Source organism: Carcharodon carcharias, chromosome 4, assembly GCF_017639515.1.
Source record: "Carcharodon carcharias isolate sCarCar2 chromosome 4, sCarCar2.pri, whole genome shotgun sequence".
Classification (NCBI taxonomy): Eukaryota; Metazoa; Chordata; class Chondrichthyes; order Lamniformes; family Lamnidae; genus Carcharodon; species Carcharodon carcharias.
Genome location: NC_054470.1, coordinates 164,228,462 through 164,256,165, shown reverse-complemented (window position 1 = coordinate 164,256,165; position 27,704 = coordinate 164,228,462). Strand labels below are relative to the sequence as shown.

Below are 27,704 nucleotides of genomic sequence, written 5' to 3'. Positions count from 1 at the left end.
CTTCCCTCTCAAATGGATGTAAAAGATCCCATGGCATTGTTTCGAAGAAGAGTAGGGTTATTCCCAGTATCCTGGCCAATATTTATTCATTAAACAGCATCACAGAAACAGATTAATCACGTCATTGTCAATTTGCATGTTTGTGGAAGCTTGCTCTGTGCATCTTGGCTGCTGCATTTCCTACACTACAACAGTGACCATACTCCAAAAAGTACCTCATTGGCTGTAAAGTGCTTCAGGACGTCCAATGTTAGTGAAAGCCGCTCTATATGTGTAAGTTTCTTTTTTATTATTCATTCACGGCTTTGCTGGCAGGGCCATCATTTATTGCCCATCCCTAATTGCCCTTGAGAAGGAGGTGGTGAGCTGCCTTCTTGAACCACTGCAGTCCATGTGGTGTAGGCACACCCACAGTACTGTGGACCCCACAGTTCCAGGATTTTGACCCAGCGACAGTGAAGGAACGGTGATATATTTCCAAGTCAGGATGGTGAGTGACTTAGAGGGGACTCCAGGTGATGGTGTTCCCATCTATCTGCTGCCTTTGTCCTTCTAGATGGTAGTGATTGTGGGTTTCAAGGTACTGTCGAGGGAGCCTTGGTGAATTCCTGCAGTGCATCTTGTAGATGGTACACACTGCTGCTATTGTGCGTCGGTAGTGGAGGGAGTGAATGTTTGTGGATATGGTGCCAATTAAGCAGGCTGTTTTTTCCTGGATGGTGTCAAGCTTTTTGAGTGTTGTGGAAGCTACACTCATCCAGGCAAGTGGAGAGTTTTCCATCACACTCCTGACTTGTAACATGTAGATGGTGGACAGGCTCTGGGGAGTCAGGAGGTGAGTTAATTGTCACAGAATTCCTAGCCTCTGACTTGCTCTTGCCACAGTATTAGGTAGTCGAGTTTAGTTTCTGATAAATGGTAACCCCCTGGATGTTGATCGTGGTGGATTCAGTAATGGTAATGTCATTGAACATCAAGGGGCAATGGTTAGATTCTCTCTTGTTGGAGATGGTCATTGCCTGACACTTGTGTGGGGCGAATGTTATTTGCCACTTGTCAGCCCAAGCCTGGATATTGTGCAGGTCTTATTGCATTCGGACATGGACTGCTTCAGTATCTGAGGAGTCACGAATGGTGCTGAACATTGTGCAATCATCAGCAAACATCCTGTTATGGCACAGCCAATGGTAAATGCTGAGTTGTTCAAATCCCAGAGGGAAACTTGAGATAACTATTTTTTCAATTTGTATGTTTCAGGATGCAGGCTTTGAATTCAGTGGTAATAAGACCACCGCGCCTTATAGGTTTTTATCAAACTCGTTTAAACATTTATTAATAAGAGAAATGATTTTAAGCACATACATATGTCTACAAATTACTATTATAATAACTTCTAAATCCCCGAATTAATCTAACTCCGAGTTACACCTCTGTTAAAGCAACAGTAAGACACATAGATTTTAAAAGATCCAGGCAAAGAAACATAATACCCTGAACAATCCAATTCAAAGTGATAAAAGCAAAATACTATGGATGCTAGAAATCTGAAACAATTCAAAGTGAGTTTTCTTAATTTCAGTTCATTTTAGACAGCAGCTCGAGGCATAGATGCTGAAGGCTTTTCACACTTGCCTGCCTTTGCACACAGCCTTCTCCCCTTTATATATATTTTTCCCCTTTGAATGCAAATTCTCATTGTTTCACAATGTCTTTGGACTCAACCTCCCTGGTCATAAAAATATATCATAGTACCAATTTTACCAGTAATCTTTGGGAAAAATAAACACACTGTTTCTGAACTTCATCTGGCTCGGTGACACATTTCAGCACTCCTTTGAAAACAATCTAATCTGGTTTATTTAAAAATGCAAATGTCCTTTTATACCTTACATTCTAAACTTTCCCCATGTTTACCTACTTAACATTTCAAAACTAGCTCATCTTCTAACACATCAAAGCCTTCAGACCAGCTGACTCTAATCCAATTAAGTCTCACACAGACACATAGAGACACAGATGCCATTATTTTACAATCAATCCCAATAACATTCTTATATCTTCCTGACACATCCCCACTTCTGACCTTATGATGGAAGGAAAGTCATTAATGAAGCAGCTGAAGATGGTTGGGCCTAGGACACTACCCTGAGAAACTCCTGCAGTGATGTCCTGGAGCTGAGATGACTGACCTCCAAAAACTACAACCACCTTCCTTTGTGCTATGTATAACTCCAACCAGTGGAGAGTTTACCTCCTGATTCCCATTGACTCCAGTTTTACTAGGGCTCCTTGATGCCTCACTCGGTCAAATGTGGCCTTGAAGTCACCTAGCGAGTTCAGCTCTTTTGTCCATGTTTGAACCAAGGCTATAATGAGGTCAGGAGCTGAGTGATCCTGGCGGAACCCAAACTGGGCATCAGTGAGCAGGTTATTGCTAAGGAAGTGCCAACTGATAGCACTGTTGATGACCCCTTCCATTACTTTGGTGATTGGGAGCAGACTGATGTGGCAGTAATCGGTCAGGTTGGATTTGTCTTCATTAGTATTATTGGAATGTTGTCAGGGCCCATAGCCTTTGCACTATCCAGTGCCTTCAGCCATTTCTTGATATCACATAGAGTTACTCAAATTGGCTGAAGACTGACATCTGTGATGCTGGGGACCTCCGGAGGAGGCCAAGGTGGATCATCCACTCGGCACTTCTGGCTGTAGATTGTAGCAAATGCTTCAGCTTTATTTTTTGCACAGGTGTTCTGGGCTCCTCCATCATTGAGGAAGGGGATATTTGTGGAGCCTTCTCCTCCAATGAGTTGTTTAATTGTCCACAACCATTCACAACTGAATGTGGCAGGACTGCGGAGCTTAGATCTGACCTGTTGGTTGTGAGATCACTTAACTCTGTCTATCACTTGCTGCTTATGCTGTTTGGCACGCAAGTAGTCCTGTGTTGTAGCTTCACCAGGTTGACACCACATTTTTAGGTATGCCTGGTTCTTCTCCTGGCAAGCCCTCCTGCACCCTTCATTGAATCAGGATTGATCCCCTGGCTTGATGGTAATGGTAGAGTGAGGGATATGCCAGGCCTTGAGATTACAGATTGTGGTTCAGTACAGTTCTGCTGCTGCTGATGGCCCACAGTGCCTCATGGATGCCCAGCCTTGAGTTGCTAGACCTGTTCAAAATTATCCAATTTAGCACAGTGGTATTACCATACAGCATGATGGAGGGTATCTTCAATGTGAAGGAGGGACTTCGTCTCCATCACAACTGTGAGGTGGTCACTCCTACCGATACTGTCATGGACAGATGCATCTGCGGCAGGTAGGTTGATGAGAATGAGGTCAAGCATGTTTTTCCCTTTTGTTGATTCCCTCACCACCTCCCCCAGACCCAGTCTAGCAGCTATGTCCTTTAGGACTCAGCCAGCTCAGTCAGTAGTGGTGCTACCAAGCCACTCTTGGTGATAGACATTGAAGTTTCCCACGCAGAGTACATTCTGCGTCCTTGCCACCCTCAGTGCTTCCTCCAAGTAGTTATCAACATGGAGGAGCACTGATTCATCAGCTGAGAGGGGGGGTATGTGGTAATCAGCAGGAGGTTTCCTTGCCCATGTTTGACCTAACGCCATCAGACTTCATGATATCCGGAGTTGATGTCAAGGACTCCCAGGGCATCTCGCTCCCACTGTGCCACCACCTCTGCTGGGTCTGTCCTGCCAGTGGGACAGGACATACGCAAGGAATGTTGATGGTGATGTCTGGGATATTATCTGTAAAGTATGATTCTGTGAGGATGACTATGTCAGGCTGTTACTTGACTAGTCTGAGAGACAGCTCTCCCAATTTTGGCACTAGCCCCCCGATGTTAGTAAGGAGGACTTTGCAGGGTCAACACGGCTGAGTTTGCCCTTGTTGTTTCCGGTGTCTAGGTTGATGCCGGGTGGTCCATCTGGTTTCATTCCTTTTTTGAGACTTTGTAGCAATTTTATACAACTGAGTGACTTGCTAGGCCATTTCAGAGGGCATTTAAGAGTCAACCACATCGCTGTGGGTCTGGAGTCACATGTAGGCCAGACCAGGTAAGGACAGCAGATTTCCTTTCCTAAAGGACATTAGTGAACCAGATGGGTTCTTACAACAATTGGCAATGGTTTCATGGTCATCATCAGACTTTTAATTCCAGGTTTTTATTGAATTCAAATTCCACCATCGGCCATGGCATTGCCCTAGGTCTCTGGATTACTAGTCCAGCCACAATACCACTTTGCCATTGCCAATAAATAAAAAGATCAATATTTAGTCAATGTTACATACATTGAAAAAGTTCTCCAAGCCTTTAGTGATACTACAAGATGTGCTTATCCTACTTCATAACTTAAGACTGTGTTATTCTAATGTTCTAAGTGACAAGAAGAACTGTGTTGCAGCATGGTGCAGCTCTGTAAGGCTGGTAGTGACATTGATGATGGCCTTGGGTGCAAGATGATGAATTGGTCCTACAATTACTGGAGCCAAATTTTGACAACGCAACCCCTATAATTAGTCAATGCCTTGAGAGGCTTGGCCGGAGTGGGTACATGAGCACTCTGAGACACAGTCACCCCACTGAACCCTTCTCCTGTTATGTTCACATCAGTGGTCACTCCTGGCTGGTTAAATAACTTTCTGTACGAGAGATATTTTTATGTTCTTTCCCATTTGTGTTCCACCCAACGTCATTGATTTTTCTAAACAACCTCCCAGCCTATTAAATCCAGGAATAACAGACATCTGTAAATTAATAACCAAAGTCTCAATGGTACCAATCACTATATTAGTAAGAGAAAGCTGATGTGCACTCCCTCTCTCTTGTAATAGCTTTGGAAGCCACCAGTCATCCCACTGCTTTCTCTGATGTCCACAAATCCCTCCCATAGAAATGGATGAACTGCTGCAAACACCGCGTGAGCTGTCACCACTTGCTGGCAAGTGCATACTTTCTGCTCCTGCATTAACTCCCATCTGAAAGCAGGCCCAGTAAGTTAAACTTCCCATGCTGCAGGTATACATTATAGGCCATAATTGTCCTCTTCCTCGACTGCTCTTATTTGTTTGTGACTGGTAAATCATCATCCTCAAACTCCCTACCCGCATTCTCCGTGCTCATATAGAGCTTGAGGCATGTGGAATGCTTAACACAACCTGCTGTGCTGTGAGACCCCCTTAATCTAGGGAAGAATATTTTGATTAGGGAAAATTGTTTATTGAACAAAGAATTTATATTTACATAACATGTTTGACATCCTCAGAACATTCTAAAGTGCTTCATCTATGAATTATTTTTGAAGTGTAGTGACCGTTGTTTATATAAACAATTGCAGCAACCAATTTGTGCACAGCAAGGTCCCACAAACAGCAAATCATGCTGCAGATCTAATTGGCCAATTAATCTGCTAGTCTCATGAGGGTAAAATATTGACTGGGACATTGGGGGAACACCCTTGCCCTGATCTTTTCCATGGGTCTGTAGCATCCAAAAGGGAGGACTTCACACTGCTCACTTGACTGGAATAAAAAAGTTCTGTTGAAGGGTCATGAGGACTCGAAACGTCAACTCTTTTCTTCTCCGCCGATGCTGCCAGACCTGCTGAGTTTTTCCAGGTAATTCTGTTTTCACTTGACTGGAACTTGTTTGATACAAAAAATCTTATTTTCTTACAGACAAGGGACAACATCACTTGATCAGTTTCAAGAATAAACTGGTGATTTCCCCCACCATGAACGGTTCACGCCTAATAAAGATTGTTTATTCTTAAACATGTGATAAAGAGAGCGGTGTTTATTGATTTGTAGCATCGTGTCTGGTGAAGGGTACAGAACTGAAATGTTAACCAGACCTTTCTTTTCGTTTGCAAAGTCCCAGTAATTTACTTTATTTCAGATTTCCAGTTTTTTTAAAAAAACGAACGCTTACAGCGAATCACAAAGACCACTTCTTCACAACATGTGTGAGTTTGCCGGGAGGGGTATTTATAATCCACTGAGAGCCGTTTTGTGGGCGGGCTGGACTGTTTAAATGGCACAGTCCTGTACAGTATCCGGCTTTGTCTCCTCTGCTGATTGGCCCGTTTGGATGCCACAAATATCACCAGTCACCAATGATCAAAAGTGCCCCTCTATTCAAGAGGAGAGAAAGAATACAGTTCACATTACAGGTGAAACCAAAGGATGCCAAGCCATTCCCAATCGCGGACAGAGTGCCCAGCAGCAGCTCCCTCCTGTGCCCCTGCCCGCCAGCTGTTAACCCTGTTTCCAATGATGCAGCGAGCGGCCAAACCGATACAAATTGCTGACGTCAGACAAACCCATCGCCCGGGCAACGCATTCTAGAGGCGCGGCCTCCTCCAATCAGAGGAGGCGGAATGTGGAACGGCAGCGAATGAGCGCGGAGCGGCGGGGATTTTAAATGTGAACTCGGAGGCTCAGCCTGAATTTCATTTTGCAGCGAGTGCTGAGGCGGTCAACATGGCTCTCCGGCTGGTCAAGGTTCGAGTTATTTATTTTCAAATCTCGCCCACTGTAAAGCGGTGCACCGAGTAGGTTTTTTGCGGGGATCGGATGTTAAAGGAATTATTTCTTTAGCTCGACACTTTTTTTTTGTTTGGGTTTTAACTTTGGCCGTAAAGCTAAATGCTGTTTTATTTTCTTTTTTACTTGGAAGCTCCTATATAACGCACCTGTTTTTTATTTATTGGGCTCGCTCAAAGCGAGCGGAAGCTCAGCTTCGTCGAGCTATAATTTCGATCACCCTTCTGCCACTTTAAAGTGCAGGCTTGCTTTGAATGGGACCACTTCATGTCAATCCGGCTGCACGGTTATAACGGGCCGAACTCAAATTAAAGATTTCTGTAAATGTTTAGTCATCTGAACCTCTGGTCTGATGGTGGTGTATAATTACCGTTTTTGTTTAGTTTTTCCAACCCCCTTTTTTTTTTTTAGGACGATGTTTATTAATGGCATGTGCCTGGAAAGTGGCGATAGTAGTTCACTGCCTTTGGGGGGACGGGGGCTAAGGGAAGGGTGAAAATGCTGTTCTGCAACTGGGCTCATTGGGATTTCCTGTGACTTTCTCCCCCTCAAAGAACCTTGCCTGCCTTTTGAATGCGTGATCAAACCCATAGCCTGGCCTTTTACAGAAACGCGTGCAAAAAAAAAAATGGGCGGGTGTCCTTGTTTTAGAATGAAGGGCAAGGGTGGTAATGCTACAAAGCTCTGGGACGCTGCGTTGAATATCGCGCCCAGCAATGAATACCATTAAGGTTTTCAACACAGTCCTAGTTTGCAATGAACTGGCCGGTCGTAAAATAGATGACCACTTAGTTTATGTCGTGTATTGTTGCATTCGCAATAAAGTGGACGAATTAACCGCGCAAATAGATGTAAACAGGTATGATATAGTCGGGATTACGGAGATATGGCTGCAAGGTGACCAGGAATGGAGACTGAACATCCAGGGGTATTTAGGAAGGACAGACAAAAAGGAAAAGGTGGTGGAGCTGCATTGCTGGTTAAGGAGGAAATGAACGCAATAGTGAGGAAAGATATTATCTCTGAAGATGTGGAATCTGTATGGCTGGAGCTGAGAAACAAAGGAGCAAAAAAATGTTATTGGGGGTTGTATATAGATCCCAAACTGTGGTGATGTTGGGAATGGCATCAAACAGGAAATTAGAAATGCATGCAATAAGGAATGTCTGTAATTATAGGTGACTTTAATCTGCATATAGATTGGGCAAATCAAATTAGTACCAATGATGTAGAGAAGGAATTCTTGGAGTGTATATGGGATGTTTTTCTGGACCAATATGTTGAACCAACTAGAAAACAGGCCATCCTAGACTGGGTATTGTGTAATGAGGAATAATTGGCAATCTAGTTATGTGAGGCCCCTTGGGGATGAGTGACCATAATATGAGAATTCTTCATCAAGATGGAGAGTGACATAGTTGATTGAGACTAGGGTCCTGAATCTTAAAGGAAACTATGTTGGTATGAGATGTGAGTTGGCTATGATGGATTGGGAAACATTACTTAAAGGGATGATGGTGGATAGGCAATGGCAAACATTCAAAGAGTGCACGGGTGAATGCATTAATTGTTTAGTCCTGTCTGGTGCAAAAGTAAACCAGGAAAGGTGGCCAAACCATGGTTTGGGAAATTAGTATTAGATCCAAGGAAGAGGCATACAAATTGATTTAAAAAAAACAGACCTGAGCATTGGGACCACTTTAGAATTCAACAAAGGAGGACCAAGGGGTTGATTAAGAAGGGGAAAATGAAGTATGAAAGTAGACTTGTGCTTAACATAAAAACTGACTGTGTATAAGTTTCTATAGGTACGTGAAGAGAAAGATTGAAGACAAATGTAGGTCCCTTACAGTCAGAAACAGGAGAATTTATAATGGGGAACAAAAATGGCTGACCAATTAAATACATACTTTGGTTCTGCCTTCACAAAGGACCCTAATAACATACCAGAAATGTTGGGGAACACAGGGTTTAGTGAGAGGGAGGAACTGCAAGAAATCAATATTAGCAGGGAAATTATGTTGGTGAAGTTGATGGGATTGAAGGTTGATAAATCCCCAGGCCCTGATAATTTACATCCCAAAGTACTTAAGGAAGTGGCCCTAGAAATAGTGGATGCATTGGTGGGTCATCTTCTGAGATACTGTAGACTCTGGAACAGTTTCTACAGATTGGAGGGTAGTTAATGTAACCCCACTATTTAAAAAGGGAGGTAGAGAGAAAACAGGGAATTATAGACCAGTCAGCATGACATCACCAGTGGGGAAATTCTAGAGTCCATTATAAAAGATTTAATAGCTGAGCACTTGGAAAATAGTAACAGAATCGGACAGTCAGCATGGATTTACAAAAGGGAAATCATGCTTGAAAAATCTACTGGAATTTTTCGAGGATGTAACTAGTAGAGCTGATGAGGGGGAGCCAGTGGATGTGGTTTATTTGGACTTTCAGAAGGCTTTCGACAAAGTCCCACATAAGAGATTGGCATGTAAAATTAAAGTGCATGGGATTGGGGGTGGTGTATTGAGATGGATAGAAAACTGGTAGGCAGACAGGAAACAGTAGGAATAAACGGGTCTTTTTCTGAATGGCAGGCAGTGATTAGTGGGGTACTGCAGGGATCGGTGATGGGACTCCAGCTAATCACAACATTAATGATTTAGATGAGGGAGCTAAATGTAATATCTCCAAATTTGCCGATGAGACAAAGCTGGGTGGGAGGGTGAGCTGTGAAGAGGATGCAGAGATCAAGAAGGAGTTAGATATAGCTCTTGGGACAAAAGGGATCAAAGGATATGGGGAGAAGGCAGGAGCAGGCTATTGAGTTGGATGATGAGCCATGATTGTGATGAATGGTGGACCAGGATCAAAGGGCTGAATTTGGCCTACTCCTGCTCCTATTTTCTGTTTTTATGTATGATGTTTTCTCAGAATTAAATGGCAATCTTTGGGTTTTGGCAGTTTTTGTCATCTCCTGTCTAGAAACACTTTTGGGGAAAATCTACTTCTATTCAATTTTTGTTCATCTGGATACAACACCACTATTGGATCTTGAGATGCAGACTGTTTTCCCTCAGCAATGAAAGCATAAACTTGGAATCAAAGCTTTTTTCTAATATACCTGTCATTAGAAAATTACTGCCTCCTTGTGATGTTTACCATTTTGCAGAAGGAGCTGCAGTGAGTCAGTACTACAGACAATTGGCCTGGTGTTTACATGACATTGTGCAACCAATTCCTCTACACCTGCTAGATCTCCATCTTTCTGTAGCTAAGATACATCAGTCTTGAGGGACCATTTCTTCCTGCAGAAAATTACTTATTTCTTCCCTGCGCATCCCCCACTCAACTTTCACTGGGATTAGTGTGGCAGCCCGACAGGCCAATTCAAATGCTGGCTTTGGGCAAGTAGGAGGTAGCCTGGTTAATGTTCTTCATCCTTGTGGATGTTGCATGGAACCATTCTCCGGAATGCTCTTTTACATATTTCAACCCTTCTGTTTGAATATCCAGTGCTACAAATCTGTAATCAAACTGGTTCTTTTTGTCTCCCATCCCCCTCAACAATGCTCAACTCTCATTACATCTATTCTTACTATGGTTACTATATATACTTGTCCTAGATTATTTTTAATTAAATAAAGCTTTGAATTCCCTTGATGGCAGTGGAAAGTGTTTGGATTTGGTTCTATGACTGGACAGTGCTATTACATAAGTTGGAAGTGGGTATCCTGTGCAAGTTGCAATCCAATAGCTAAGGAGTTAGCCACAAAAGTTTGTAATACAGTGGATGGATTGAAGAACTAGAGTAGGACCAGCTGAGTTGCTCTTGTAGAGAGCTAGCATGCCCATGATGGGCTGAGTAGCCTCCAGTGCCATTTGTTAGTATGACTCTTTCTTTATCTCTGTTTTGATAGCATAACTACTGTATATTTTAATTTACAGGCTACCCGTGTTGGTAAAGACAATGTTGAACCAAAAGTCCTTCCAGCAAAAGCTGGAACAACAAAACTTGGGTTGAGACCTAGAACTGCTTTGGTGGACATAGGAAACAAGGCACAAGGAATTAAAGTCCCTTTGAAAAAGGTATGCAGTGCATTGTTTGATAACCTGTCCTTTACCAAGCTAGAAAGCTCCTCCTAACTTGGTTTGATTTGCTTACATCTTGTATAAAAGCTCTAGTGTCCCTATATTAACATGTAATTTTGTCAGTTTACTAACAACTAATTTGTCTAAGCTTTTTCCTTCCACCCCTCCCAGACCTCCATTGTCCTCACTCCCCACCCCACTAGCTTCCATATTCAAAGGATCATCCTCCTCTGCCACTTTTCACCACTCAGCACAATGCTGCTGCGCTCTTTCCCCTGCCCTTGCAGTCACCATTCTGAAGGGACCAATTCCTCCATGACACGCTGGTCATCATCTCTATCACCTCCAACTCCAAACCCCCTTGCAATGCAATTATAGGATGTGTAACACCAACCTTTTTACCAACTCTCCCCACTGTCCAAAACCTCAAATTCCTTTCAGTTGATTTTTACTTTCAATTTGGTATACTGTATGCACCACTCAATGTGTCTCCCCCACATTGGGAGACCCAAGCACGTTGAGTGACTACTTTGTAGAGCACCTTGGCTCAGTCTGCAAGCATGACCTCGAGCTTCTGGATGCTTGCCATTTTAATTTGCCACCTTGTGCTTTGCTCCTTTCTGTCCTTTGCCTGCTGCAGTATACCAGTGAAGCTCAAGGAACAACACCCCTTGATTAGGCACTTTACTGCCTTCAGGAATCAACAATGTATTCAATATCAGACCATTAATTCTACTCTCCATTTGGTTTTCTGCCATGTGCTGGGGTTTTTCATGTTTCCATTTTTGGACAGAGCAGTTCACTATGCTGCCATTAACACTCACTCTGGACAAATGCTTTGTTTCTTTACTACAATATTACCACTCTTTGCCTTTTGTTCCATGACATCTTTGTTCTTGAATCACTCCTGCCCTCTACCCAATTCAGACCTTTCCTTTTGTTCTTCATCCCCTATTCAACAGCACATACCCATCATGTTTTTACCCTTCAATTCTGAAGATTCAAATATGACTCAAATGTTAAACTATTTCTCTCTGCACAGATGCTGCCAGACCTAGAGTATTTCCAGAGCTTGCTGTTTTTAAATTTAAAAAAATTAAAGCAATTTTAATTTCATTTTCTAGAAAGATTGATAGCTACTACATAAAACATTTTTCAAAAAATTAAATTCCCTCCTAATAGGGGGTGAGAAGAAAGAGGATCCGATCATGAAATTATGCCTAAATTTACAACTTTGCAGGGGAAAGGTACAGTGGCCCCAAAGGTGGAACCAGTGAAGAAGCTCAACAAACCAGTTGTTTCTCAAGCAGAAAAATATGAAGATATACCAAAGGTAAAATATTACTGTGGCCTATAAACTTGATTCTAGATGTAAACTGGGTGATTAGGCAAAAACATTATAGCATGAGGCATATTTATACAGTAAATAAGGCTACATCCTTACTAGCATTCTCTAATGAGTAAACCTGAGGGTAAACCTCTACTGCTAAATAGCTTTATTCTGGCCTGTCCTTCAAGCTTATGTTCTAACAGGACCAGGGGAAAAATCAAATAGGCCCTTCCCAAGATTGGGATAAGTCTGTTCCCAGAGCAATTAGCAGGTTGAATAGCTACTTGCTGCTTCCCTCCAAAACTATCTGCTGTTGATTTGTTACTATTTAAAGTCTTGCATTTGATGACTTTAAAATGTGACACTTCGCAATTGGTTTTGATTGCAACATAATATTGTGTAAATGTCTTTTCTGGAAAGCAAGTATGAAATGCTGTTCAGCCTGAGCTTTACATGTAAACAATCTTGCTCAGTTGGCATAGCTTTATACAACTTGCCAGTTTTCTAGTTGTTTGCTAAGGCTGAGATAGGAGGAGACTATATGGTCTATCAAGTCTGCTCTGCCATTCAATTTCACTTTCATGCCTGCTCCCTTGATTACCTGAGACCAAAATGTCTATTCTGCAGGCTTGAATATAATAAATTAAGCATCCATAATCTTCTTGGGTACAGAATTCCAAAGATTCACAACCCAGAGGCCCAAGCAAATTCTCTGGGGACACTGGTACAAATATCACCAAGGCAGCTGGTGGAATTTAAATCCAATTTTAAAATAATTGAAAGCTTGTGTCAGTAATGGTGACTATGAAACTATTATCAATTGTTGTAAAAACCCATCTAGTTCATTAATGTCCTTTAGGGAAGGAAATCTGCTGTCCTTATCTGGTCTGACCTACATGTGACTCTAGATACACAGCAATGTGGTTGACTTTTAAATGCCCTCTGAAATGGCCTAGCAAGCCACTCATTTCAAGGGCAATTTGTGACCAGCAAGAAATGCTGGCCTTGCCAGCAATGCCCATACCCCATGAAAGAATCTTCTGAAGAATGTTTTCCACCTCAGTCTTAAATGATCAATCCCTTATCCTGAGGCTGCCCCATGTTCTAGAAATCCTGGCCAGAAACCTGTCTACGTGGATGAGCCCTTCAGAATCTTAAATTTCTACAATTAATTTTTGATTTTGATTTTTAGAGGCAATAAGTACTACAGTCTTTATTCAAACTGAATTAAGCAACATTTGGTCTTTTAAGCAAAACTTTAATACTAATCCAACCAACTAAATGAGTCCTTAAAGTGAAAGATGCTGGACTGCTTCTGCTTTCAATGTGATGCAATACAAGACCCCAATTGAGTAATTGTGGTTCTTGTAACCTGTATAAGACGATAAGACGTAGGAGCAGAAGTAGGCCATTTGGCCCATCGAGTCTGCTCTGCCATTCAATCAGATCAACCATGATCTGATAATCCTCAATTCCCTTTTCCTGTCTTTTTCCTATAACCCTTGATTCCCTTATTGATTTAAAAATCTGCCTATCTCAGCCTTGCATATACTTGACGACCCAGCCTCTGCAGTAAAGAATTTCAGATTCTCTTCCCTGAAGAAATTCTTCCTCATCTGTTTTAAATGGGTGCCCCCTTAATCTGAGATTATGCCCCCTGGCCCTAGACTCTCCCTCAAGGGGAAACAACCTCTCAGCATCTACCCTGTCAAGCACCCTAAGAATTTTGTTTCAATAACATTGCCTCTCATTCTTATTGGTTTATTGCTAGTGATATTTAAATCTTTATGGGTATAAAATCTGGAATCTTTGCTAATTGCAGATTGCTCTAATTGTAATCGAGTAAATGGCAGCCTTTGCTATAATTCTGTAGTTTTGGAAAGGTTACCTGTGTTTAGTTTGTTACTCTTCAGTTACAGGTACCAACATCACCATCCCTGATGGAAACATCAGGCTGTATAGCTGAAGACTTGTGCCAAGCCTTCTCTGATGTGCTGCTTCCTGTTAAAGATGTTGATGCAGACGATGGTGACAACCCCATGCTATGCAGTGAATACGTTAAAGATATCTACAAATACTTGAGGCAACTAGAGGTCAGGCTTTGTTTTAGTTCAATGATCTGGTTATTGTAGCCTCCCATCTTTTACCCTCCATAACCTTGTCCTCATTCAAAACACTGACTTGTGTCTGAACTTGCACTGAGCCCTGTCACCTCACTGATCTATGCTAGCTCTTGGTCTTGCAATCCGTTTTTAAAAATTGTCATCTTTGTTTTAAAACTCTCCATGGCCTCGCCCCCCCCCACCCCGCGCACCCCCCACCCTCCTGTTTCTGAAATCACTCAGCCCTCAAGATCCCAACACTTCATTTCAGGTCCCCTGAATGTTCCTGATTTTAATCACTTAGTAGCTGTGTCTTTGGCTAAGTTCTGGAATTCTTTAAGGTTTCCTTAAACCCAGCTTATTATCAAAGTTTCTTTGGCCACCTGTCCTAATTAAAGTTTGATCACGTGAAGCACCTTGTTTTCCTATAATGGTGCTAAGAGTTGTACTGTATGCCATTAGTTCACCACCTTGGGTTGCTAAAGATCTTCATATTTCTAATGCTGTATTGACTCATGCTAGAGTTGAGGGGAGCTAGTGTGCATCGACAAAGGTCTTCTGTTCATTTCTCTTTGGAGCTGTGGTACAACTGGGTTTTTCACCAAGGTTTATGGGGAGACTGACTTTTTGAAAAGTGCTGGGGGGGAGGGGCTGCAGTTGGGGTGTGCTAGGTGGCTCTTCATTTCCAGTCACCTAAATGATGACCATTTGGAATGTCGCTAGGGCCTCATGTGGAACTGAAGCCCAGTGAGGAATGCTTTGGGAGGCTAGCAGAGGAAGGTTTGATTTGCAATAAGATTTAAGCTTTCCTTCTTCCTTGTACTGATCTCTTTGATGGATGTTGATTAATGCTGCAAGAATAAAATTTTGTATTGTTTTTTGAGCAATACCCTAACCAAAATCCCTCTTCTGAAAGGTGGAACAGTCAGTGAGGCCAAAGTACTTGGAAGGAAGGGAGGTAACTGGGAATATGCGTGCTATCCTAATAGACTGGCTTGTACAGGTTCAGAGAAAATTTCAGCTTCTCCAAGAAACATTGTACATGACTGTGTCAATCATTGATCGATTCCTTCAGGTAAGAGCAGTAACTTTCATTTTTGAGCTAATGATGAATCAGTCAGGATAGTGCTTTCATTTCTGTAAATAGGACAGGTGAGTCAGTGAAATCTACAGTTAACCTGGTGCTAGTGAAGGGAAGCTAGTTCATGGACCAAAAGTTGATCAAACAAAGCAGACAAGGCAATATTTTCCATGTAAGCAGCATGGAAAAGTTGAATAGAGATGAAATTTATTACAACAGTGAAGATGGTCTTTGTACAAAGATCTAGCTCTTCAGTTTAGAAGCTTAATTTTGGGACTGTGGAAAATGAGGCTGCATTTGGGGGGCTAATGTGATTGTTTCCAATGTGGCATTGAGGAAGCTATTTTCCTTCCAAGCCAGGATTTCTGAGACATTCAGGGCTGCAATTAAAAAATGAAGTTCTGGGTGGGAGGAGTCAAACATCCACTTAAATAAAACTGTAACTATTTATTTATCTGGCATCTGGCACTTTCCTCAGTGTCAGACTTTTCAAAGATTGAAGAAGCACATGTGAAAAGATTTCCTCAGTTCAGATGAGGGGGTCCTCATACCTTTATAATTAAGGTATAACTATGGATCTTTTTGGGGTGGGGAGAAAGTAACCAAATATCTTGCCAATACTCCTAGATTTAGATTATTATAAAGCCTCAATTTTTTAATAATCTGAATTCTGGCATTAGAACAACCTTAACTCACAAGATTTTTATGTACCAAATTGATACCCCAAGGCACAATGTTAGTGTATTACTGTATTAAATGGGCTCTGAGCCCTAGGAGATTATGGATTGGGAAAGCAGTGTTTTAAGAAAAGTGGATGGAATTGAAGTGCATGGGGCCTAGGCAGTTTGGGAGACTACTTAGTGACTAATGGAAATTGAATATATTACTAATCAGATTCCAGAATCAAGTATAGAGATTTGAGGGTTGAGAGGCCATGAGTTTAATGTAGCTCAGCAAACTCTCAGGTGATGAGTGAACAAGATGTTCTCCTTGAAATACAGGCAGCAGATTGCATACATACTCTGATGTAGCATTCCTTAACTGGTTTGTTTGTTTGTTTTGAGGATAATTCAGTGACAATGCAGCATTCCATTTTTCAGGATAATCCAGTGACCAAGAGCAACCTACAACTTGTTGGTGTGACAGCAATGCTCGTGGCATCTAAATATGAAGAAATGTATCCTCCAGAAATTGGAGACTTTGTCTATGTTACTGACAACACTTACACTACAGCTGCAATACGTGAAATGGAGAGGAAGATTCTTCAGAAGCTTAACTTTTCTCTAGGCAGGCCTCTTCCTCTGCACTTTCTGAGGAGGTCTTCAAAAGTTGCAGAAGTAAGTCAAGCTTACTTGTGTTCAGTCAAGATTCTTGAAGAACTAAAATGCAATTTGAAGTTGTACAAAGCAACTTTCATTTTTGTATAGCTCCTCCATGTCCTTGTACTTAAGTACATTGCAACTAATAGTTTGGTTTTGCCCCCACCATTTTTTGCCTTATGTTGGCTATCACACCAGGGGAAATCATCTTTTACCATGAAATGTCCATCTGATTGTGGACAGCCTCTAATGTCACCTGGAAGATGGCACCTCTAGTGTGGCTCTTTGCCCAAATTTGGCTGTGGGCTCAATCTCAATCCTGAGGCCTTAGTGCTACAACTCAAGGGAAGGTGGTGTCCCAGCCTAGCCCATATTTATCCCTCAATCAAGATTACTGGTCTTTGTCACCCCACTGGGATCTTGCTGTTCTCGAACCGACTGCTACGTTTCCTACAATACGACAGTGGCTTCAAAGTACTTAATTGGCTATCATTACTTTAAAGATTCAAGCTAACTGAAGGTGCTAGATCAATCTTGCACTATTGCAGTGTCTTGTAGGTTGATTATTTGAACCCCTCATGCTTCTGGCTCATTTTGCTAAGCAAGTATACAATTTTAATGTCAGCTTGAATTGTAACTGAGTCAGACTAGATTTAATTTTATGGACAGATGGCTGAGCACTCGGATTCTGTTTTGTAAATTGAAAATCCCTGTTTAGCAATTTAAGAATCAGCTTGAAGTGAAATCTGACCACAATAAATTAGTGTCAAAAATCTTTCAACAAGGTGACTTAATAGGTGACTATTAATGCACTTGCTGTAACTCCTAGGTAAGCTCTGAACACCATACTCTGGCTAAATATTTGATGGAACTGACTATAGTTGACTACGAGATGATGCATTATCTTCCATCCCAAATTGCTGCTGCTGCTTTTTGTCTTGCTCAGAAAGTCTTGAATAATGGTGAATGGGTGAGTGTTGACTTCAGTTAAAACATCAGCCACTTAGCTGACAGGTTTCCATGAAGCACTAATACACTAACTATTTCAACAAAATTCTTTCAGACACCTCTTCTACAGCATTACATGACCTATAAAGAAGATGATCTCATTCCAGTGATGGAACACATTTCCAAGAATGTTGTGAAGGTCAATCAAGGTCTCACTAAGCATGTGGTAAGTTTAGTCTTGTCAGTGAACATGGGCTCTCTTACTGTGAAATGACAGACTCTTTTCTCAAGTAGAATCCAAACATGGTTTTCTTTAAGGGGAAAAGGGAGCATTCAAAGTCCAATTTGGTTGGAATCCTAATAGTTATAGCACAGAAGGAGGCAATTCAGCCCTTGTCTCTTTGCTCTCCAAGAGCAATTCATGTGCTACTCCATCTTTCCTGGATGTTCCTTTTCAGAATAACCCAATACATTTTGAATGCCTCAATGAACCTGCCTCCACCAACAGGCTGTGTATTCTAACCACTCACTGCATGAAAGTTTCCCCCTTGTGGTGCAATTGCTGCTTTTCAATAACTACCTTTAAACCTGTGCCCTCTTGTTTTGTGTTCCTTCCACCATTAGGACCAGTTTCTCCCTCTCCTGTCCAGACCCCTCATTGTTTTAAATACCTCTATTCAAATCTCTTATCAAAAGATGAGAGCAATCCCAACTTCTCCAATCTTTATTCATTCATAGGTTGTGGGTGTTGCTGGCTAGGCCAGAGTTTATTGCTCTTGAGGTGATGCTGAGCTGCCACCTTGAGCTGCTGCAGTCCATGTGGTGTAGGTACAGTGCTGCTGGTGAGGGAGTTCCAGGATTTTGACAGTGATAGTTCCAAGTTAGTGGCTTGGTGGGGAACTCCCAGATGATCCCATGCATCTGCTGCCCTTGTCCGTCTAGATGGTGGTGGTTGTGGGTTTGGAAGGTGCTGCCAGGCTACTTTTTCCTGGATGATGTCCAACTTGTTCAGTGGTGTTGGAGCTGCAAGTGTGGAGTATTCCGTCACACTCCTGACTTGTGCCTTTGTAGATGGTGGACAGGCTTTGGAGTCAGGAGGTGTTAATTGCTGCAGGATTCCTAGCCTCTGACCATCTCTTGTAGCCACAGTACTTATGGCTTGTCCAATCCTGGTCAATGGTAGCCCCTAGAATGTTGATGGGGTCACTCCCCACCCCAGGATGTTGATAGTGAGGGAATCAGCAATAGTATTGCCACAATGTCCAGGGGTGATGGTTAGATTCTCCCTTGTTGGAGATGGTCATTGCCTGGCACAAATACTTGTCACTTGTCAGCCCAAGCCTGGATATTGTCCATGTCTTGCTACATTTCGACTTGGACTGCTTCAGTATCTGAGGAGTTATGAATGGTATTGGACATTCTCACTTCTGACCTTAGATGGAAGGAAGGTCATTGAAGCAGCTGAAAAGGCTTAGGCCTAGGACACTACGCTGAGGAACTCATGCAGTGACGTCCTGCAACTGAGATGATTGACCTCCAACAGCCACAACCATTTCCCTTTGTGCTAGGTATGACTCCAACCAGTGGAGAGTTTTCCCTTGATTCCCAGTTGATCCCCCTGAGTCTAGTTTTGCTAGAGCTCCTTGACATTTGATCAAATGAAGCTTCAATGTCAAGGGCAGTCACACTTTCCTCACCAAGTTCAGCTCTAGTCCATGTTTTGACCAAGGCTGTAATGAGGTCAGAAGCTGAGTGCTCAGTTTGGGTTCCACCAGGGTCAAGTGCTGCTTAATGATACTGCTGATGACCCCTTCCACCACTTTACTGATCAGGAGTAGGCTGAGGTGGTAATTGGCTGTGTTGGATTTGTCCTGCTTGTGTACAGGACATGGGCAGTTTTCCATATTGTTGGGTAGATTCCAGTATTGTAGCTGTGCTGGAATAACTTGGCTAGGGGTATGGCAAGTTCTGGAGCACAAGTGCTATTGCTGGAAGTTTCAGGGCCCAGAGTAGTATCCAGTGCATTCAAGTGCTCCTTGCTATCAGTGCATTGAACTGGCTGAAGACTGGCATCTGATGCTGGGGACCTCCAGAGGAGGCCAAGGTAGATCATTACTCTCACTTCTGGCTGAAGATTGTTGCAAATGCTTCAGCCTTGTGTTTTGCACTATGCTGGACTCTCCATTATTGAGTTTGGAGACATTTGTGGAGCTGCTGCCTCCAGTGAGTTGTTTAATTGTCCACTGCCATTCATGACTGGATGTGGCAGGAATGTGGAGCTTGGATCTGACCTGTTGGTTGTGGAATTGTTTAGCTCTGTCTATCACTAACTGTTTATGCTGTTTGGCACACATGTAGTCCTGTGTTGTAGCTTCACCAGTTTGACACATTTTTAGATATGCCTGGTGCTGCTCTTGGCACAGTCTCCTGCAATATTCGTTAAACCAGGCTTAATGGTAATGAACGGGGGATATGCCAGTTCATAATATTACAATTATGCTGTTGCTGATAGCTCACAGCACCTCATGGTTGCCCAGTTTTGAATTGCCAAATCTGTTCAAAATCAATCCACTTGGTACTGGTAGTGCCACAACATGAGAGATGGAGGGTATCCTCAATGTGAAGATGGGACTTTGTCTCCACAAGGACTATTTGTAGTCACTCCTACTGGCACTTGGACAGATGCATTTGTGGCAAGCAGGCTGAGGAAGAAGTCCAAGTATGGTTTTCCCTCTGGTTCCCTCAACATCTGCTACAGACCCAGTCTAGCAGCTATGTCATTTAGAGACCTGGTCTGCAGTAGTGCTTCTGAGCCACTCAAGGGACATTAAAGCCTTCCCACCCAAAGTACATTCTGCACCCTTGTCACTCCTGGTGTTTCATCCAAGTGGTGTTCAACATGGAGCACTGATTCATCAGCTGAGGGAGGGGGTTGCAATATGTGATAATCAGGAAGTTTCCTTGCCCATATTTGACCTGATGCAATCAGACTTTATGGGGTCCAGAATTAATGTCTGGACTCTCCAGAGGATTCCCAGGGCAACTCCTGTGTACCACCATGCCACCACCTCTGCTGGGTCTGCCCTGGTGGGACAGGACATAATCAGGGATGGTGGTGTCAGGGACATTATCTGTAAGGTATGATTCCATGAGTGACTGCCAGGCTGTTGCTTGACTAGTCTGAGACAGCTCTCCCAATTTTGGTACAAGCCTTGTTCGTAAGGAGGACTCTGCAGGATCAACAGGACTGAGTTTACTGTTAGTTCTGGTGCCTAAGTTGATGTTGGGTGGTCTGCCTGGAATAACATCAATGTAACTGAGGTTCCTCATCACTGAAACCACCACCTTTCCTGCACCTTCCAATGCCTTCACATCTAGCAGTGTGGTGCCCAGAACTAGATGCAATACTTGTTAATATTATGTATGGCATCTTTTACTTTTCTATCATGTCTTGATTTAGCATTGGCTATTAAACTTAATTCTCATGCATCTGACATTAATCAAATACATCACTAACCTCATCAGAACTGTGCCATACTCTAGCTGTGGCCTAACTAGCGTTTATACAGTTCTAGCATAACTCCCTGCTCTTCCATCCCTTTACTAATAAAGTAAGCTTTAAGCACTTTCTTCCCATCAGGCATGCACTCCAATATCCCTCTTCCTCTGCACTTCTCAGTAACCCACAGTGTATTCCTTGTCTTGTTTTCCCCTCATGCACTATCTCAAGATTGAATTCCATTCGTCAGTTAACTTATTGTCCTGCAGTCTGGAGCTTTCTCCCTCACAATCAACTTGCAAACTTGTATACCATGTATTACATAAGAGTAACACAAAGCAATAGGTTTAGTATTGAACCAATTACCCATGGTCAGAAAAGGGATCCAAACCAATCTGCCATGTGGGGCATTTTTGTCAAGCCTTAAGCTCCATGTGCATCAAAAGCCTTGCTAGAATCATTGTCCATCTGGAGTTTCTGGAATTCTGAAGTGCTTTAGTTTGTTTCTGAGCAACCTAGTAACACTACCAGTCAAAAGTAATACCATGCAAAAATAAAAATACCTGGAAAATCTCTGGTCTGACAGCATCTGTGGAGAGAAACACAGTTAATGTTTTGAGTCCGTATGACTCTTCAACAGAACTAAGGAAAAATAGAAAAGGGGTGAAATATAAGCTGGTTTTGGGCGGGGGGGGGGGGGGGATGTGGGGACAGGTAGAGCTGGATAGAGGCCCAGTTTTTTTGCTTTTATCTGAATTTTTCCAGGTATTTTTGTTTTGGATTTCCAGCATCTGCAGTTTTTGCTTTTATCAAAAGTACAGCCATGTTGGGAATTGGTCATAACAAATGTGCTTGCTAACTATATTTAAATTTCCTCTAAACAACCCTGATATTGAAACCAAACCATTGCAGCTTTTGTAACAGGATTTCTTCTTTCTAGACTGTTAAGAACAAATATGCCAGCAGCAAGCAAATGAAGATCAGCACCATTCCACAGCTAAAATCTGATGTGATACTCAACTTTTCAAAGCATTTAATCTCTCAGAAATAACTTTCTCTGAAAGTGATGTGTTCTTGTATAGTCTGATGTCTTGATGCTTCTCAGCACCATGTGCTATTGTAAATAAGAAATGTAATTTCCATTTTTATCCACTACTTGGACTTTTCTTCACTAATAAAACTGATTTTAAACATTTTGTTTTGCTGCCCACTTTTAACAATCTGCACCATTCATTGTGATTTCACTGCTGATCTTTAACATTGATTCAGTTGGCTTTGTTGTTTGACCTTGAACTGAGTTTGGGCCTGTGATAGGATTTGACTTCAAACTTGACATGATTTTTTTTGACTTGAGGTCACTTAAATTGTTTTATTAAAATGTTATAGGATGAGCTCCAATCTGGCTCATGTGCAATTTTCTATTTATTGAATGAGGGTGTCAACATTATTCAATGGTGAACTGATGTAGGCACTTGGTGCTGTTATGTAGGGATTTTGAACCAGTGATCCTTTAGTCAGATGGCATATAAGTTGGAGGGGGTACTTGCAGGTTGTGATTTGTTCCCATACAGTTGCTCTAGGTTTTAGAGGTCATGGGTTTGGAAAGTACTATTGAAAACCTGGAGTTGCTGCAGCATCTCAAACAGTATTCACTGACCAGTGTAATGGTAATGGAGGAACTGCATGTTCAAGGTGGGTAACTGGGTTTTAAGTGGAGTTGTATGGATTGTATACTTTATAAGTAAACCTATTTTAATGCTTGCTGGAGTAAATTTAGTTTCTATGACCACTTTCCCCACTCTTGTGCCATGCATCCCTATAATCTGTAAACATCTTAACTATAATTCTTGTCAACTAAATTAGCTCTGCCCTACCAGAATGTTGAGATACTCCTCTGGTTAGGGAGTTGAAGTTCTGATAATGATCTGTAACAAGTCAACTTTAGGGCAGTTGACTTAAGTAGATTGACTGACTCAAATATTTGTAGTCATTTCCATTGGGATAAGGAACTTCTGATGTTCATTTGATATTTCACAGTGTGAAGCATTATTGGATTGTAATTCTCTACCTTGCTTGAATGCTTTTCATACTTTCCAAAGTTAGTATTTTTAGATGTTGAAAGTATCAGTTTACATTAATGCCCACTAGCTATTTAAAGGTTCACTTCAGAATAAGGTCGTCTTGACTGACAGCCGAACCCAAGAGAATATTTATTGTACATTTTGGTTTCACAGTGCAATGGGTAGACAGGCATGCAATTAAATCCAAAATACCAATAACGAGTGCAAAACACCATATAGTAAAGATGGAATTTATCTTCTGTGGTTGTGGTTCCGTTTTATTTGAACGCTAACCTGGAGTTTTGTTCGTTAAACGATCTGGGCCCCAAGGAAATGGAATCCACATTAGTATGTCTTAGTTGAAACTTAATTTAAGTCTAACTTAACCAACATATGTGCACAATTTGGCTCAGCATCTTTAAGAACCTAAAGTCGGGACTTATGATATTGTCATAATGCATTGCAAAATAATATGGTTGTGGAGGGATGACTTTAAATTAACACAGAATTGCATTTAAAGACATTTCCTGCTTCACCATCCACATCTGGCTGTGATGAGACCTCACATGCACAACTGGCCAATAATTGCATTGGGCCTAGGTTGTGGGTGGAATTCATTTGAACAAATGTTCGATGGAAGGATATCAAGATTTTGAGGAGACTTGTGTAGGTGTGCGTAGAGCCTCATGTTCTGAGTTTGAAGGTGCTACATGTATGCAAGATCACCCTGTTTAGTTATGGGCTACCACCAACAACCTCTAGTCATAAAGTACGTTTAACAAATGTCCCAAGGTACTTTATGGGAGTGTTATAAAGCAAAACTTGACATCAAGGACAGATGACTAAAAGCTTGGTTTTTTTTAAAAAAAAAAGTAGCTTTTGAGGAAAGCAAGGTAGTGTCTGAAAAGTGTAGAGGGGGAATTCTAGAGTTTAGGGCTGCTGTGACTGAAGGCATAGCCACCAATAGAGCAATTAAAATCTGGGATGGTCAAGAGACCAGAAATAGTGCAGAAAAATCAAGAGGATTGTAGAGCTCGAAGTGAGATTTGAAAACAAAGGTGAGAATTTTAAAACCACCAGTGCTTGTGTAACACAGCAAGACCTGGACAATATCCAGGTTTGGGCTGTCAAAAGGCAAGTAACATGCCAGGCAATGACCATCTCCAACAACAGAGAATTTAACTTATCCTGTCATGAAGATAATAATGTTGAAAATTAATTTAAATTCTACTTGTAGTAGAGTCTGAGTGTCTCTTGGATTAAAGCCAGCTAGCCTGGGTGCTTTGATATATAATAGTTTTGAGATGTTAAACTATAGGGTAGAGGGTACATTTTGTTGAATAAACCATTCAAAGACTATGGGTGAAACCTTGCACCTAGCTAGGAGACACCAAGCAATCTGTTTATATTACTAATAAAATTGATACTAAGGAACAAGTTTTATTGGTTCAAATGACCTTGTGATACAATGAGAATTTGCATTCAAAGGGAAGGAGGAATGTACAGAAGAGTGTGTGTAAGTCAGAGGCATGCCCCCTATAAGCCTACAACTGCAAGGAAACCTCATTTTGAACTTGTAAGATAAAATGTGCTTTGCCTGGTGTCTGTTTAAGTCTATTGGTTATTGTTGCCTTGGTGAAGATATTTACCTGGGAGTGATTAATTTGGGGATTTAATAGTTATGGTAGTTTGTAGTCACATGTAGGAATTTAATTTATAAAAACAAGGCTTGGTGGGTTTCACTTCTGAATTCAGAGCTGCATCTCAAAAATACCAATTGAAAATATAGGTTATTGCAATTGTTTTAAGTTTCCCTCTGGGATTTTAAATAACTCAGCCTTTTACCAACTGCTGTGTCATAACAGCCCCTTGACATTACCATAGCTGAATCCCCCACATTCAACATCCTGGGGGTTATCATTGACCAGAAACTGAACAGGACAACTAGCTGTATAAATACAGTGGCTACAAGAGCAGGTCAGAGGCTAGGCAACCTGTGGCAAGTTACTCACCACCTGACTCCCCAAAGCCTGTCCGCCATCTATGAGGCACAAGTCAGGAATGTGATGGAATACAAAAATACCTGGAAAAGCTCAGCAGGTCTGACAACATTGCGGAGAGTTACACGGTTAACGTTTTGAGTCCGTATGACTCTTCAACAGAACTAAGGAAAAATAGAAAAGAGGTGAAAGATAAACTGGTTTAAGGGTGGGTGGGGTGGGGGGGTGGTTGGGGGGGTGGGAGGGGTTGTGGGGGGGGGGGGTGCGGTGGCGGTTGTCCGGTGGGACAGGTAGAGCTGGAGAGAGGGCCAGTGATAGGTGGAGATAACCAAAAGATTTCATAGACAAAAGGACAAAGAGGTGCTGAAGGTGATGATATTATCTAAGGAATGTGATAATAAAGGTACAGATAGCCCTAGTGGGGGTGGGGGAAGGGATCAAAATAGGCTAAAAGGTAGAGATAAAACAATGGATGGAAATACATTTAAAAATAATGGAAATAGATGGGAAAAGAAAAAGCTATATAAATATTTGGAAAAAAGGTGGATCGGAAAGGGGATGGGGATGGAGGAGAGAGTTCATGATCCAAGATTGTTGAACTTAATACTCAATCAAGAAGGCTGTAAAGTGCCTAGTCGGAAGATGAGGTGCTGTTCCTCCAGTTTGCGTTGAGCTTCGCTGGAACAATGCAGCAGGCCAAGGACAGACATGTGGGCAAGAGAGCAGGGTGGAGTGTTAAAATGGCAAGCGACAGGAAGATCTGGGTCATGTTTGTGGACAGACCGAAAGTGTTCCGCAAAGCAGTCACCTAGTCTGCGTTTGGTCTCTCCAATGTAGAGGAAACCGCATTGGGAGCAACGAATGCAGTAGACTAAATTGAAGGAAGTGCAAGTGAAATGCTGCTTCACTTAAAAGGAGTGTTTGGGCTCTTGGACGGTGAGGAGAGGGGAAGTAAAGGAGCAGGTGTTGCACCTTCTGTGGTTGCATGGGAGGGGGTTGAAGCATAGGGGGTGATGGAGGAGTGGACCAGGATGTCCCGGAGGGTACGATCCCTGTGGAATGCAGCTGGAAGGGTGGGGGGGGGGGGGGGGCGGGTGGCAGGGGTGGTGGTGAATGGAAAATTTGTTTGGTGGTGGCATCATGCTGGAGTTGGCGGAAATGGCGGAGGATGATCCTTTGAATGCAGAGGCTGGTGGGGTGATAAATGAGGACAAGGGGGACATTATCATGTTTCTGGGAGAGAGGAGAAGGTGTGAGGGCGGATGCGCAGGAGATGGGCCAGACACGGTTGAGGGCCCTGTCAACGACCGTGGGTGGAAAACCTTGGTTAAGGAAGAAGGAAGACATGTCACAGGGACTGTTTTTGAAGGTAGCATCATCAGAACAGATGCGACGGAGGTGAAGGAACTGAGAGAATGGGATGGAGTCCTTACAGGATGCAGGGTGTGAGGAGCTGTAGTCGAGGTAGCTGTGGGAGTCGGTAGGCTTGTAATGAATATTGGTGGACAGTCTATCACCAGAAATTGAGACAGAGAGGTCAAGGAAGGAAAGGGAAATGTCAGAGATGGACCATGTGAAAATGATGGAGGGGTGGAAATTGGAAGCAAAATTAATAAATTTTTCCAGGTCCAGATGAGAGCATGAAGTAGCACTGAAGTAATCATTGATGTACCGGCGGAAGAGTTGTGGGAGGGGGCCGGGTGGAGGACTGGAACAAGGAATGTTCCACATACCCCATAAAGAGACAGGCATAACTCGAGCCCATGCAGGTACCCATAGCCACACCTTTTATTTGGAGGAAGTGAGAGGAGTTTAAGGAGAAATTGATCAGTGTGAGAACAAGTTCAGCCAGACGGAGGAGAGTAGTGGTGGATGGGGATTGTTCGGGCCTCTGTTCGAGGAAGAAATGGAGAGCGATCAGACCATCCCGGTGGGGGATGGAGGTGTAGAGGGAATGGACGTCCATGGTGAAGAGGCGGTTGGGGCCAGGGAACTGGAAATTGTTGATATGATGTAGGGTGTCAGAGGAATTACAGATGTAGGGGAACAGACTGGACAAGGGGAGAGGGAATGGAGTCAAGATAGCAAGAAATGAGTTCCGTGGGGCAGGAACAGGCTGACACGATCGATCTGCCGGGACAGTCCTGTTTGTGGATTTTGGGTAGGAGGTAGAAGCCGGCCGTCCGAGATTGGGAGACTATGAGGTTGGAAGCTGTGGAAGGAAGATATCCAGAGAAGATGAGGTCCTGGAAACAATGGCTTGATGCCTGTCCTTCTGTCCCCATCCCGTCTTCCAATCCCAGCCCCCGCCATGTATTCACCATACCCCCTGACCTTGCCCTCTCTGATGCTGAACGTTCAGTGCTCAGCAAAGGATTTAGTTTCATACCCTTGCTCCCTCATCTCAATGAATTTCTTCCACCGCCTTCGTCTCTGTGCTCACTTCTTTGCGCAAGAGTCCTCTCCCCGTTCAACGGATCCTTTTACCTGCCTCCAATCTTCTCCCTCCACCTGGACACATCCCTCTGGATTCTTACCTTGTCTTGATCTTTTCATTGAGAACTGTCGGCGTGACATCAATCGTATCAATTTCTCTGCTCCTCTCACCCATCCTAACCTGTCTCTCTCTTGCTGCACTCCGTTCTCGCAGGTCCAACCCTGACATTGTCATCAAACCTGCTGACAAGGGTGGTGCTGTTGTTGTCTGGTG

General features: G+C 42.6%; 1 protein-coding gene across 1 annotated transcript; it reads left to right on the top strand.

Moving 5' to 3' along the window:
- Window positions 1-6,473: 6,473 nt before the first annotated feature.
- LOC121277131 (G2/mitotic-specific cyclin-B1-like) lies at window positions 6,474-22,236 on the top strand. The gene is made up of 9 exons (XM_041186180.1): window positions 6,474-6,524; window positions 10,512-10,652; window positions 11,896-11,988; window positions 13,899-14,078; window positions 15,004-15,162; window positions 16,269-16,505; window positions 17,317-17,457; window positions 17,551-17,661; window positions 21,875-22,236. Exons 1-9 carry the CDS (start codon window positions 6,504-6,506, stop codon window positions 21,983-21,985), a joined length of 1,194 nt encoding a protein of 397 aa, XP_041042114.1. The 5' UTR covers window positions 6,474-6,503; the 3' UTR covers window positions 21,986-22,236.
- Window positions 22,237-27,704: the final 5,468 nt, after the last annotated feature.